This window comes from Solea senegalensis, linkage group LG4 (genome assembly GCF_019176455.1).
Source record: "Solea senegalensis isolate Sse05_10M linkage group LG4, IFAPA_SoseM_1, whole genome shotgun sequence".
In the NCBI taxonomy this organism is placed as follows: domain Eukaryota; kingdom Metazoa; phylum Chordata; class Actinopteri; order Pleuronectiformes; family Soleidae; genus Solea; species Solea senegalensis.
In genome coordinates, this window is record NC_058024.1 from 2643596 (window position 1) to 2658377 (window position 14782).

The 14782-nt window shown below is 42.9% G+C and overlaps 1 protein-coding gene across 2 annotated transcripts in view; it reads right to left on the reverse strand.

Moving 5' to 3' along the window:
• Positions 1-14782, reverse strand: part of fgd5a (FYVE, RhoGEF and PH domain containing 5a) — a 63657-nt gene that overhangs the window by 24517 nt on the left and 24358 nt on the right. For both annotated transcript variants that reach the window (XM_044024260.1, XM_044024259.1), the window contains exons 6-12: positions 14130-14281; positions 12961-13117; positions 6596-6683; positions 6108-6158; positions 5710-5768; positions 4950-5021; positions 4749-4817 (exon numbers count right to left, since the gene is read on the reverse strand). In XM_044024260.1, coding sequence (XP_043880195.1) covers positions 4749-4817; positions 4950-5021; positions 5710-5768; positions 6108-6158; positions 6596-6683; positions 12961-13117; positions 14130-14281 — 648 coding nt within the window. The remainder of the gene's footprint in view (positions 1-4748; positions 4818-4949; positions 5022-5709; positions 5769-6107; positions 6159-6595; positions 6684-12960; positions 13118-14129; positions 14282-14782) is intronic.

Below are 14782 nucleotides of genomic sequence, written 5' to 3' on the forward strand. Positions count from 1 at the left end.
ACTTTAGTCGACGTTGAAGTCACCTTTTATAATATAACATGAGTGAAAGTATAAGTATCTTTACAGAAAATGACTTAAAGTAAAAGTAATTTATTGTACTTAAGTATCAGACGTACCTTTCTGAAATAAAATATACTTGAGTAAAAGTATATATTTAAAAAGAATTGAGTGACAGTAGATCAGTGGAAGAGCAAAAGTTGTGGGTTTCAGTTCCAAATCAAAATGAACCAACAGTGAAGAGCACTAAATACCCTATGGGACAGGCAGAAACAATCACAAAACACAGGTGAGACAGACGAGAAGCAGGTGAAACACATTAGGGTGGGGCAAAACTGGACCAGGTACACACACACACACACACACACAAGGAAAACCAGAAACGGAACTAAAAACTCAAGGTAAAGAAAAATACAACAACAAAAAGACTGAACAGAATCAACGTCCAACACAAAGCGCCCTGGACTTCTGACCTAAACGGAACGCACCCGACTACAGCAGCCCAAATGCAGTGTTATAGTGGAACAAAGTACAAATACTTTGTGACTGTACTTAAGTACAACATTCACGTACTGTATGTGTAGTTTACATTGTTATTTATATCACTGGCAACTTGTACTTTTACTCCACAAGTAAAAGTACAAGTTGCAGTCTTTGTGACTCGTTACTACCAAATAAAATCAGAAAAAGAGTTGCCAAATTCTCTGTATTTACAATAAATACAGTAATACAGTAAATAGGTATTTACTGTATTTACATACAGTTTCTAGCGCCGAAGACCACTCAAAGCTGCTTTACACCACATTACAGTTATGTTATTCACCCATTCACACCTGTTATGCTCTGAGAAAAGTGAAAGTGTAGTGCTAGTTTTAATCGCGGACGCTAACCGCTAGTGCTAATAGCGGACGCTAGCTACTAATGCTAATCGCGGATGCTAGCCACTAATGCTAATCGCGGACGCTAAATTAGCTTCACGTTTACTGCCAGTGTTTAATACTAATACTCGTCTTACTTGTGATTTATGGCAGTTTCACAAGACTCCTGCGTGTAAATGTCTCACCTGTGTCCTGGAGTTTTGTGGAAGTGTTCGAACTGGACTTGGAAGCAAGTCCATGCTAACACCCATTCACACCCTGTCTCACAGCTTTGTCAAGAGCAAGGTGGGGCTAAGTGTCTCTCGCCCAAAGACACTTAAACCCACTTTCAGTTGAAAGGCGACTCACTCTACCACTGAACCGCCCCTCACTATTTTAGTACTTTTACTTCGAAAACGTAAGTATATTTTATATTTTATATCAAAATTTACTTTTATAAATAAAATGATAAAACTAACAAAGGAGAAATAGAAACTGGGAAAGTGGATGTGCTGGTCAAAATCACTGGATTGGATATATTTTTAGCATTTTAGCTGAGTCATGTTTGGGCTGTTAATTTCTTCTTTTTGGGTGGAACAATATTTGTTACTAGGGCTGAATGATTTTGAATAAATATCTAATTGTGATTATTTTGATGGGAATTGTGATTGGGATCTGATTTGCGATATCAGAGGGAACGGTCATTTTTACATCCCAATTCTTATTTTCATTTGAAAAACACATTTAAAATGATTACTGTGAGACATGTGTGCAGATCTATGAGAAACAAAGATGTTCTCTTCAGTCTGTAGAGTAAGGTGTGTGTAAATCAAGACAGTCATTCATCTAAAATGATATTTTGTACAAACATTTTGGCTTTAACAAATATTATAATTAAATATAATTTGAAAATTGCAGTAGGCTGCGTTGCGATTTCGATAAATTGTTCAGCCCTATTGTATTTGTTACACAGTTGGAGAATTAAGTCTTTGAAATGAAATGTGTTTTTTACAGGTTCATACGTTCATAAATGGCTTAAAATGACAACTATGTTGGACTAATATCAGTAGATACTGTAGTTTGTGATCTCGGTATTGGACACAAAAAGTGGTATTGTGCCATCCCTAGTGGAGAGGGTTGTAAAATGTGTTGCAATCTGCAGTCCCACCATTAGATGTCACTACTTCTTACACACTTGACCTTTTCAGCCGTTTCTTCCCACCCTCGAAACCCCAGCTTCCTACAGCCGCCTCTTTCATTCCTACTCTCTATCCTCTGCACATCTTTTCAACATCTCCTTCCTTTAAATATAATAATCCCTTCCCTCACTCATTCAGTGTACCAGGCTTTCTGCTTTGAGCTCAGGCTTGTGACATGTCCCCCGAGGAGATTTGATGGCTTTTCATCTTCACTGTTCAGGAAAGGGCAATAAATAACACCTGACACACTGAAGCCAACCACTTCAAGAGGGGTCAGTGGCTTTATATCTGTAAACGCTTAGAAATATCAACCAGTGCATGTTTATCTGGCAAGAACGCAGGACCAGTACTCCTCATCTAGAGCTTTTCCATGATACAGTTCTAGCACCACTTGGTTCTCTTGGTCCCATCGTTTTCCATGACTTCATAGCTCCTAGTAACGGCTGCACCAAATTGCGTGACGTTGTTTTGTACGCGACACAAACACACAAACTAGTGACTTGTGAAGCAGTTGTTTTCGGTGTAAATTAATCATATGTTTTTTTTATTTTATGGTTGTAGAACTGTCAAAATATGTTCACTGAGTGAGTTCTTCCTGCTGCTTTTTCCAAGATGACTTTCACTTTTGATATCTCGCAGTTATTCAATGGTTTAGGAATTACGGTATTGAGAAGCCCACGTCACAAATGTGTGACACACCAGTGAACTGGACAAGTATATGGGCACAAAGCTGTATTTCTCTGCTTTCCGGTAGTTTTTGAATGTTATAGACATCACAAACGGTCTTGGAGTTATGGTAATGAGAAGTATGAATGTCGGGCGATGACAGGATTGTAGTTAGGCTTTGTTTGGGCTGTCCAAATGAACAGATGATTAAAGGGAGTCCTTAAAAGGACACCTGTGTGTGTGTGTGTGTGTGTGTGTGTGTGTGAGAATTTGTAGCTTCACATTTTTGTATTTAGCCAAAACCATAAATGCTGCCCAAGCATAATTCACAACATGAGACAGCGCTGATTGCACATGGAACAATAGAGAGGGTTTATGTGTTTCATGTTATGTGTTTGTGTAGCGTCCCCCCACCCGTCCTCCACCTCCTCCTCCTCCTCCCCACATTCTACAGGGCGTCTGGCCTTCACTTTGCTGTCAGTCCCCTCCCAATACACAGGAAGCCAGCATCCAGTGACCCACACCAAACATCCTGTGAGGAAGTGGGGCCCTGGAAAACAAGTCCTGAGAGGGGAGGAGAAGAGAAGAGTGGAGAGAGGGAGGCCCTCGCTACAACGGGTGTGGCGCTTAGTCGGGGTCTTACAGCCTTGGCCTCGTGGACCTCCCCCCCCTCCCCACAACCTCACCTACCTCAGAGACCAACCTCCACCCAACATTCCCTCATATTTTCGCACATCACGTACAAACATTGTTTAGGCCGGTGCTTCGATGACGTGACAGGTGCTTTCATCCACATGGAGCAGCAGAATATTTCAAAAACGAAAGGATTGATTCTCAGGAACTTTTCCTTGTATGATGAAGAAGCATTAAGCTTGTCCTTCATTGAGATGAGGGGCCTGGAGCACAAAGCCTGATTGAAACACCTGAATTCAATTCTTAACAGGTGTGGCTAAATAAACACGCGTCTGATCCATGCGGACGTATTGATCTGATGATCTATTTGAAGAAGATCGTGTATTTCCATTCCAAAAATTAGACGGATAGCGGACAGCAAGGGGACGAGCAGACACAGAAGTTTGAAGCTTCTTCTTTTGCTTCCACCTCCGGGGGAATTACACAACGCTGCGCGTGTCAAATATAGGCCGTGTAAACGATGGAATTGTATGTTTCATTTGGACCAAATCTTCTTCAATCCCAGCTGTAATCAGTTGACAGACAGCCGAACACAGTCACACTCTAATCACAGCCACTCGCTGCTGCATGGAGGTTTCCTGCAGCATCTAAAGAGCGGAGCAGCCAGGTCTAACTGTATTTCAATTTTGTTGCCGTAAAACGTTTTAATTATAACAAGAGTGTTCCTGACTGCAATAAAAATGTCAATATCGCTTTGAAAAAGAATCCTCATATTGGTCTATGTTAGTGTGCATTTTGGACAAATTCCAGATCTCGATCCGTATTCACTCTGTGAGAGAATAACTGGCTCTGGCGGAGGTTTGTGCTCCCTGATTGCTTTCTCAGGTTCGTTAATTAGTCAGGTGGTGGGCAGCACAGTGACACAGTGGTTAGAAATGTTGCCTCACAGTGAGAGGGATCTCCCTACAAATCTGAATTTGACCTTCCTGTGTGGAGTTTGGAGAGTTAGGTTCTACAACAGAAACACTTCTTAATCACTTCGAATGGGACAGCTGATCTAGCTCAACCCTGATCATATCGTACCATTTTACTCAAGTACCCCAAGGGAAGGGCGCCAAAAAATTGAAAGGTAGGGGCCAGTTATTTTAGTACGATCCCTACTGGAAGTGCAAAAAATATATACCCTACTGTACCAAATCTGTTCCACTCAAAGGAAACACAGCAAAAGGACATGGATAATCCCATCAGCCTAGCTATAAAGCCAGCCTATAAAGACACTGGGTTTCTGTGTTAAAAAAGTTTTCTTTTTTGCATTATTTTTCACAGACAGTATAAAAGTTATTGAATCACCCTTTCAAACAAAGTCAGAATTGTGCAGAAGTAGCAGGAGCATTACCAGAAACAGGTGTCGCGGCTGCCTGCTTTTCCTCGAGACCTTCATGAGTGTGCCCTCTTTGACAAACATCTGCCAAAACAAACATTAAATCATTACTTTTTCACAGCATGTGAAGGCGCACAGAGACTTACATCTTCAGACGCGGTAACACAACAGTGCGTCGCTGTATTTTGAGAAGCTACGGATCGAGACGGTGCTCACCCTTCCGGGCTTCAGGAGGTCCCTCTTGCCTTTCACACTGTACTCTATGTGGACCAGACGCAGCAGGTTCTCCTGCAGGAGAGAGGGGAGAGTGGAGAGACGGAGGGAGATTACCCAGTGACGGACAGAAGAGGAGACAGAGAATGAACATGTGCCTGTTTGAATGAACGCGGAAAGGGATGAGATACTGAAAGCCGAACGGCGGGGCAAACAGAGATAGAGGAAGCCTGTGTTTGTCAGTGCAAAGGCATAGAAGAGAAAAACAAAAACACAGTGTGATAAAGAGAGGAGGAAAAGCTGAAGTGAGGCACAGGGGGATCCTGACAGTGAGAGGCAAGAGAGTAAGATAGCGGGGGGGAGGGTTTGTGAATTATCTCCGTGGGCTGCTCATGTCTGAGAGGGAGCGCATAAGCCACGTCCAGCCTCACACTGCTCCCTTTGTAATGATACACCTGGGACTTTGTGTTGACATCATCTTTTCTTGCGCCTTGTGTTAATCAGCAAGTCAGCGCCAAAGAGGGATAGACCTCTCCTTCACTCCGGCGTGTTTGTGTTTTTTAAAAGAGGGATTCATACGCCCCCGAAAACCTCCCAACTCCTTCACACTTGATCTCCATCTGAATTTTGCTCTTTCACTGCCAGGGCGGATTATAAAGAGCCATCTCAACAACGGCCGCGCTCGGCTGTGAATATGCCAAAGTAGACAAGGAGCGTAGCAGGCTGGACGTAAACACATGGTGTGCGCGCGGACAAAACTCACCCCCTGTTTCAGATTGTCGTTGGCCTGGTCTGCCACCCCGGACACCATCGCCAAGGCATCTGAAACACAAACAGCAAAAGGAAAAAGGGAGAGATTTATATGCAATAAAGACACTCCGTCGCTGTGGTTCAATAGCTAGACTCTGAAAACATGTCGAGCAGCTGCAGTGTGTGTTTGTGTCGTCGGCTTTTTTACCAAATTTTACCAAAAGCTGACATTTCAACACAGGTTTAAATGAGTTTTTTAAACAGTATTAATGTGGTAACTCTTCTTTGAGTTGCTTTATTTCTGGCAGCAATGCTGATACAGTACTACTAATAAATAAACGTAAATGTAAACGTCGCTCCGAGAGAAAACGCCTACGTAACACAATGATAAAAAAAAAAAAGGGTGTTCACCTTGTGTGTCCTCGTATTCTTTAGAGTCAGGAGAGAGGTTGTTCAGGTAATCTGTAAGAACACAGAAGACAAAACAGTCAGGAAATACATCAAATATGGAGGTTTTTAAATAAAAAGTTTGACACGTTATGTGAAAAACTTTGACTATTTCTTTTACTGTGTGTGAAGGGCAGCTCATTAACTAAGCGATGGCCACAATATTCAACATCAGCATAAAATATGTGAATTAGAGACACACACGCGCATAAAAGCGCATGTTTTCATATCTTAGTGAGGACACATCATTGGCATAATTCATTCCCCAGCCCCGTACCCTTACCTTAACCATCACAACTAAGTGCCTAACCCTAACCCTAAAACCAGGTCTTAACCCTGAAAAAGCCCCTTAAAGACAGGTGTGTATGTTTTCTGGACCTGACAAAGATATAAATACAAGTATGCACACACATATACGGTGTATATATATATGTCATATATCAGCATGTTACCTGTGAGCAGCATTCGGTACTGAAGGACTCTGACTATGACCTGCAGCAGCTGGTGTTTCAGTGGGACTTCTTCTTTTGGGCCACATGTCTGCACACACACACATACACACACACACACACACACCACAAGTTCATTACTATTATTATTTTTATGATCATAAAAAGTTTTTTAAACACAAAAAAGTCCATCGCACAATATCAGAGACAGACATTATATAACGAAAAACAATACAATTATTTTTAATAGTGAATACATATCAAATCACTCTTTTTGTACCTGGTTACAAAACCTTTTTAGGATCATACAATATCCACTCCAGTGATTTTGACCAGTTCAAGACCAGTAAAGGAAAGGATCTTTATTGTGTGTGGCTGAAAACATGAAACACATGCAATAATGGTTTAGATATTTGTCATTTTTCCATGTTCCCAGAGTCACAAACTAATATTCATTTATGTTTCTGATAACACACGACAACAATGGATTGTCTTTCTTAAATCTTCATGGTATTCTCTGATTGCACAGACATTCAGAAATGAAAATGAGTGCAAGTAAACCACAGCAAAGAAACACTAGTCGTTAAAGCCTTTTGAACTTAACAGTTGCTTCCAATTCCCTCAACATATTTAAACCTTTTGGGTTCTCTAAAGTGAGGAGCACTATAGGGATGATGGTCACCTGTATACTTCTTTCTAATATCACAATCTCAAACTAACACACATTAGACTTCCACCTTACAACGACCTTTTCTGTTAAAACTCAGTAACTGTGTATCTATTACACATAATAATTCCTCCTGGATTAACCTGAGGCCAGAGTAAATTCTCATTATTCTACAGTCAGGGATCAAATAATCCCTCTGTGTCCCAAACACCACACCCACTTAAACCGTGCATGGCACAGTGTGACCTCTACATTGTCATGCTACCAGTCAAGGTCACAGTGGACCAAAGGGAGTGCTGTTGGGGCACTATGACCTTCATACACCTTTTCAGAAAAGAAATCCTATTGTTCTTCCTCAGAGAAGAGTCATTTGCAGGTGAAAGGCGACAGAAATTGGCACAATCAGAGAGAGAAAATCAATCAGGACCTAATTGTCTCTGACAGGTATTTATGCCCTGAGCTGTGGAGGAGCAGCCACACACACACACACACACGGTACAGAGTATGTTCTAATCCAATGAAGTCCTACCCTTCATTACAGAGGCATAGATAGTAGCAGCCTGCGGGAAAGAGAATTTTATCCTATTTACACAACACACACACACACACACACACACAGAGAGTGGGATGCGAGTCATAAACACCACGCTCTGGCTTACAGAGATTTATTGGCCGTGTATGTCTGACTCCGCCTCCGTAGGTGGCGCTGTATCTCTCTATATGTGCTAGTGCGCATTGAACCAGTTTCCTGTTCACGTTTACGTCGCAGAAAAACAGAGACGGATCACGCTGCGGTTCTGTGTGTTTCTGTTAATCGTGATACACTACATGGAGCATGGCTCGCGTGGTTGCCGCCGTCGCCTCCTTCTACTCCAAGTCTGACTAATTATCCAGGTATGTTAGCCCGACTAAGACAAGCTCGATTTTAGCCGGACTAACGTGTTTGCACGACATTAAGAGTTATTGTCTTAGTCTGACTAAAATCAGACTTTTCAGACGAGTGACGGCTGGTACCTGACTCTGTTAGCACGCTGAGCGCGAACACAGCGGAGTCAGCGTTGACAACGTCTCATACAAGCCCCCTCATCTTCAGCAACACCCTCTAATTGAGTGTCTCTCTCGCTCGCTGTCGTTCCTCCTCTCGAGCACCATAATAAGCAGCTCCTCTGTATTATTGTGCTCAGAACATCCGCTCTCCTCAAGTGTCGCTTGTAAATTGTCATCCAATTGACACTTGCTCGCAGGAAGTGTTGTTTCTTCTTCTCTCTTTTTTTTTTTTTAGAGCGAGTAATTAGCATGTGGTTTGTTTGGGTGAGTGAGCCAAACTGAGGAGGAGGAGGAGATGGAAGACAAACAGACACACACACACATGCATGGACAAATAAACACACCTTTCAGGCTCCGTCATGGCCAGCTGATTTGCAGCCTGAACGCACACACAACTGATCTAATTGGGGAGTTGTAAAGGAGGCTGCTTCTCTAATTAGCTTCTGTCTGCCTCATTGCCCAGCTGCCTTTACAAGGGATTCACTCCATCGCTCTCTCCCTCTATCTTTGTCCACCTGCTGCACCAAACCTCCCTCCCTCCTCCGGCGTTTCCTCCACGAGAGAACGACGCACAAACTCAGGCCACGACATGAATATAAACCTGAGATAAAGAGCTTCTTCAGATCCTCACGTGGCGTGTGCGGACATGACCCTGCACAAAAACCATCTGACACACACACACACATGCGTGCGCGGCGCTGTGGCCAGTGTTTACAGATGGTGTCGTAAACAAGCATGCGGAGGCTTTAATCCTGTAAGGGTCTGGGCTCTGATCGGATCAGGATCTGCAGATACTTCATCACTGTCATCACCACATCCACAATGAAATTACCGCCACTTCTGGACTCCGGGCTCGTGGCAATCACGGCGGAGGAGCAGGGGGGGGGAAAGGTGAGGGTCCAAGTCTTAAAGGTGCAACATGCCTCACACGACGTCAGGAAATACAAGCGAAGATGTATAAACACGACTGTGACGCGCTTTCACGGTGGCACACACGTGAGGATTGTGTTTCTTTTGTGGGTTTGTTCTTTCTCTTTGTTCTCCCTGTTTCCTTTCTGCAGGGGGGTGTGACAGACTGTGGCTGTGGCAGCTGACGAGGCACATTTGGCTCCCATTACTCATCAACCGCCGTATAAAAAGCTTGGTCATCACTCGACCGCTCTGCCAGATAATTCTGTCTTCTGGTTCGGAAGTGCCACATCTCTGACGCAAGTATTTGCTCGTCTACTTTGAGTTTTTCTTTTTGTAATTGTTTCCTTTTGGGGTTTGTTTTTTGTTACACCCTTTAGCCTTTGTATTCTTTGTGTCTTGTCTTCTGGGAGGCAGCCTGCGACCTCTGCTCGCCTTTAAACTCTCGCAACTGTATTTGTTTTTTTTCTCTGCTTTGGGGGCTTCCAAATGCATGGTATCGCCTCAGCTCGCTTGGAACCTCGCCAGAGCAGGTACTATGGTAGTGGAAACACAACTTAACTGTGCCGTGCCGAGGTGAGTCAAATGGAGCCGGTGGAAACACGCCAACGACCTCTGTCTGAATCTAACCCTAACATGAACCTAATTCTAAAACTAAAACCAGGTCTTAACCCTGAAAAAGCCTTTTAAAGTAACCACACAACATGTCTTCACCTTTACAGTATAGGAATTTAAGATTTAGGTCCCCACAACATTAGTAATACCTGTAACACACACACACACACACAAGTCCCAAGGCAGTGATCTCATGGAGCACAACATCCATCACACACACACACAGAGGTTTCAGGCTTATAAGCAATATGGGAAATGTAAATACAGTATGCAGTGTGTGCTTATGCAGTGAAAGGTTTAGTGAAAATAAAGTGAAAAAAGCCTCCGGGTGTTGGGGTGTTCGTTTTCGAGGTGTAAGTCTGAATCACAGCCTGTACGCGCGGACGACAGAAGAAAAATCAAAGGCTATTTCTCGACCAAACCCGATTAAAATTGACTTTGGTTCTTGGAGAAGGCGACGACATCCTCCCATTGCTTTTATCTGCCTGCTGCGAATCAGCCCATTAATAGCGACTGCAGGTAGCAATTACAGGTTTATGAAGTGAGAGGAGCGACTGACATTATTGACTTTGATCAAGGTTATCGACGTACACCGAGTACGATACTTCATCACTCACCTTCACCCTGTTTTTTATTTACATGAGTTCCACTAACGCGTGGCACCGTGTGGAAGGGGCAGCTGCTGCTGAATATTCATGAGTGCAGACAGTTGGTGCCTTGTCCGTTTGCTTCTCTTATCAAAATAGAAGTCGCAGCCAATCGGAGAGCAGCATGGAGCTAGTAATGCGGAAACTGAGAGGTAGAGTGGGGCCCTTTATTTAAAAATTCCCCATATAATATCTACACCTACTTAAGTCTACGATACCTATCGCTTGCTAATACGCTGCCTTTTTTTTGGCTGGAAACAGAACTTTCTAAAACGTTCCCTCTCCTGTACCAAAGCCCATGGGGAAAATCGTCATTTTTTGCTGCCTTGTTTGGTAAGTGTGTGTCACTCGGTTGAACCCAAAGAAAGGATTTCAACCACTAAAGTCGTAAAAATAACATTTGGACATCCTGATGGTGGCAGCAGTGGGTCAACAACTCCTGTGTGCTGTGACGCAAAATCACAGAGTGTTAACGGTTTATAAAAGTGGCACAAAATTCATTCTCCAGTTTCATTAAAGTCAGTTTAAATTGTGAGAAACATCTGTGGTAACTTGTGTGTCAGCACCTGCGACAAACCTAAGCTATCCATTTTAAAAGCAAACAGTGTCGTGATTGTTTTATTCACAGTGTCTCGTGTGCTGCTGCACAGCAGGTTTAATCCTCTGAGCTGTGAATCAACGCTGCATGGAAATGAGAAATCTATTCTTGTGTACAGTATCTGTGGAATCCATCGCAGCAACATCCTATCTGTCATTTCACAATTGTCATTTATACTCAGGCGAAGATAAAGACACACTATTCATGGACCGCCGCGTTGACATTAGACAGAGCTGTCACTGAAATGTGACGCCTTCACTAACGTCCCACTGCCCCGCTCTCCCGGGTGCGTCGGGGATGAAGAGATTCCAGCTCCACAAAGTACCCGAGTATTTTCTGTGTAAATTAGGTATAAAATATGTGAGCATGACAGTGGAAAGGTCAGTCCCACGGAGAGGAGCGGGATGGAGAAAGGCTACCGTCTCCTCCGAGGAAGCTGGGTGACAAAAATGTACGCAGAGAGCTGAAGTGAGAGGGGGAAATACCAGTAGTCTATCTCTGCTCCGTGAAAACACCCGCGAGGCTTCACTTTCCCTCCATAAACATGGAAACCGAACCTGAGATTTAAATACGTCACTTATCAAAACACCGCAGTCATTGCTGTTTGAGGAGGATCTTTGGGTTAGACCGCCAGTTTTTTTTCATGAAGACGTTTTATCCACAACAATGTGGAGTTTTTGAGAGCCCTGAAATTTATTTATTTCAAAGAAAACAAAAATTGAAACATGAAAAATGCCTGGAGTGGATATCGGACCGATAAATAATGTAAATAAAATTCAGCAGAAGCATTTTAGCTGAGTCATGTTTGGGGCTGTTTTTTGGGGAGAACAATATGTATTACACAGCACAAATGTGTTGTTAGCAGCTTCATACGTTCCTAAAAGGTACTGATGTATCGGGCTGATATCGGTATCATTATGGTTGCACAAAAAAGTGGCATCGTCCCATCCCTTCTTTACGATAACTTTTATCTTCATCATCATTTGGGGGTTTTCCTGTAGGGACTGTACCACCTTTTTGTCTCCAATACTGTTATCACAAACTCGAGTATCCACTGATACCGATATATGTCATTTTAGACCATTTTCAACACACATAATTCTCCAACTGTGTAGCAAGCGATATATATATATATATATATATATATATATATATATATATATATACATATATATGTATATATATATATATATAGAATGTTTTAGATCGTATCGAATTTTAGATTTTTATCTGTCCGATATCTGATCCAGTGATTTTTGACTAATATCGGACTGATACTGAGTATCGTATCGACTCATCTGTAAATTTTGCGTGGATGAACACATACTTTTTCCAAATAAAAAAAGAAATATCCAAAGATTGTTTTCGTGTTTTCTGTGTGGATCGTTTCCTGAGTACATACTTTATGATTTGACTGTAGGATTATTGGCCAAATCAAAGCTCTACTCACGCTGCTCTAACATAAAACAGGTTTTAACCATTTGACAAAAGTAAATGATATAGTGATGGTGGTCTGGAATGTGACCACTTACGTCCTCAAACCACGTCCTAATGTGGTTTCTGTGACTGATGGATTGATGTACTTAGCGAGAACAATACCAGGTCTGATTCTATCCATCCATCTTTTACCGCTTTATCCTCCACATGAGGGTCACGGTGGGCTCTCGTGCCAATCCCAGCTGACGTAGGGCACAAGGACACGTCCACAGAGGGCCAAAATAGAGACAAGCAAACCTTCCACCCTCACACTTAATCCCCAAATCTGCATGTTCTTGAACAGCAGGACAAAATGTACATCGAAAGGGCAAAGGAAGACCCTCGTTCCAACCAGGTTAAATGCTAACCACTACACCAACTGCGTGACCCATGACCGATTCTAGGTTACCTCAAATTTCTTGACGATGCTTGCGAAGGCTGGGTTGCTCCTGCGACTCTCCTCCAGTAAGGACATGCTGCGATCGTACTCGGAGATGTAGGTGTCAAACACGCGGAAGTCGTCTTCGCGAGACAGAATCACGCCCACCACCCTTTGGCTCTCCTCCCTTCACAGAGAGAGAAATCAAAAGCAACACACAGTGATTGAAGAGGTTCAATACTTTCACACCGTTAAATGAAGTGAGTCTGTGACGATCACAGTAATCCGGGTTAAAGACGCTCCAGGGTAATTTCCTCTGTTTCTAAGTCACCACGTTTTTCCTCAGCCTGACCTGACCAGGACTGTGTTTAAAACCCTTCCATTAACACGTTGATTGTAAGCTGGGCAAGTAGTGGGTTACCATTACTATTGTCGCACAATTCCACAACCACATAAAAGAAATAGTATAAAAAAGAAATAGTTCCCAGACACTGAAACAGATTTATTGATTTTTGGGCCGAGATATAGATCAAAACATGAATTAACCACTCCGATATACTGTATAGTATGTATTATTACTCTTGCTCTTATGCTAAGTTTATTTAGCTTTAATGGAGAGGGTTATACTTTTCTGAAACGTTTAAATAGTTTTCTGCAAATGCCAGCAAATCGAGAATTTGGAAAGAACACTGTCTTGATTTTGAAGCTAGGGGCTGTCTTTTCTTTCTGAACCTGTAAGTTCATTACCTTGAATTTGGAACCGGCACCTAACAGTAACCTTCTTTAAGTGCTTTGCTCTCTGTGTAACAACAACATGTAGTTTAGGCTGTGAAGACCACTCCAAACACACTTGTGTAAAATAAGTACTTGGTAGTTAAGAGAAAATTCTGCTGGTACCATTACCTATAGTATATAATATAGACATTACACGGGAATTAGTTCAGGAGAATCCACTTAAGTTTTCATCGTATTGTCGTATATTTATAGTAGTTCAACAGTGTTTTAGGAGCACTGAAATCCTATTTTCGTAAAACAAACTAAAGCATTTTGTGTGGATGGACATTATTTCAGAATAGTATTGGACGATCCTTCCATCACAACTTTGATTTAACATTCATATCATGAAAAATACACATTTTGACAAAACAATTAAAAAATCATCGTGGGGATGATGCATGGTGCCCGTGCTGTTCTCTCACCACTGACTGATGCGTTCCTCCAGCTCGGTGAGGATGCTGCTGTGGAGGGTGTAGACCTGTGGGAGCACGCCCAGTATCTCCGCCAGCCTCTGCTCCTCCACCACTGGCTCCCCGTCCTCACCCACCGCCTCAGCCACCGCTGACCTAAAGTCCTGCACGCGACGGGGAAAACACGAAAACATCTTTATTCACATGATCAAGTCGTTCGGGCAGAAGAACAAGAAAGAGGAATGCAGGAAATGGTTGTGGAGAGCGAGGCATAGACGCACGAGGAATGAACGGGGAATTGAAGGAAGGAAGGAAGGAAGGAAGGTCAGATCCTCCTAAACATCCTTCCTGCCACCCTCCCTTCATATCACCTCAGTGCGTTGGGCTCTGTCCAGGCATTCAGGAAAGGCGGCGCTGCTTGCACAAGAGTTACACACCAGGTGCTGTTGCATAATGACCTTGGTGCTCAATGACACACTGCTGTTTTGTGCATAGCGTCCACTTCATCATCAGTTTTCAGACAAGGAACTGAGAATTGACCGCTGCAGTGCGAGTGTGAGTCCACTAAAGTCCACTCAGCGACACATAAAACATGAGCAACAGGCCATAATGGCTGCAGTGTCACTGACTGAGAGAACTAATATGAGGAGTTATGACGCATGGGA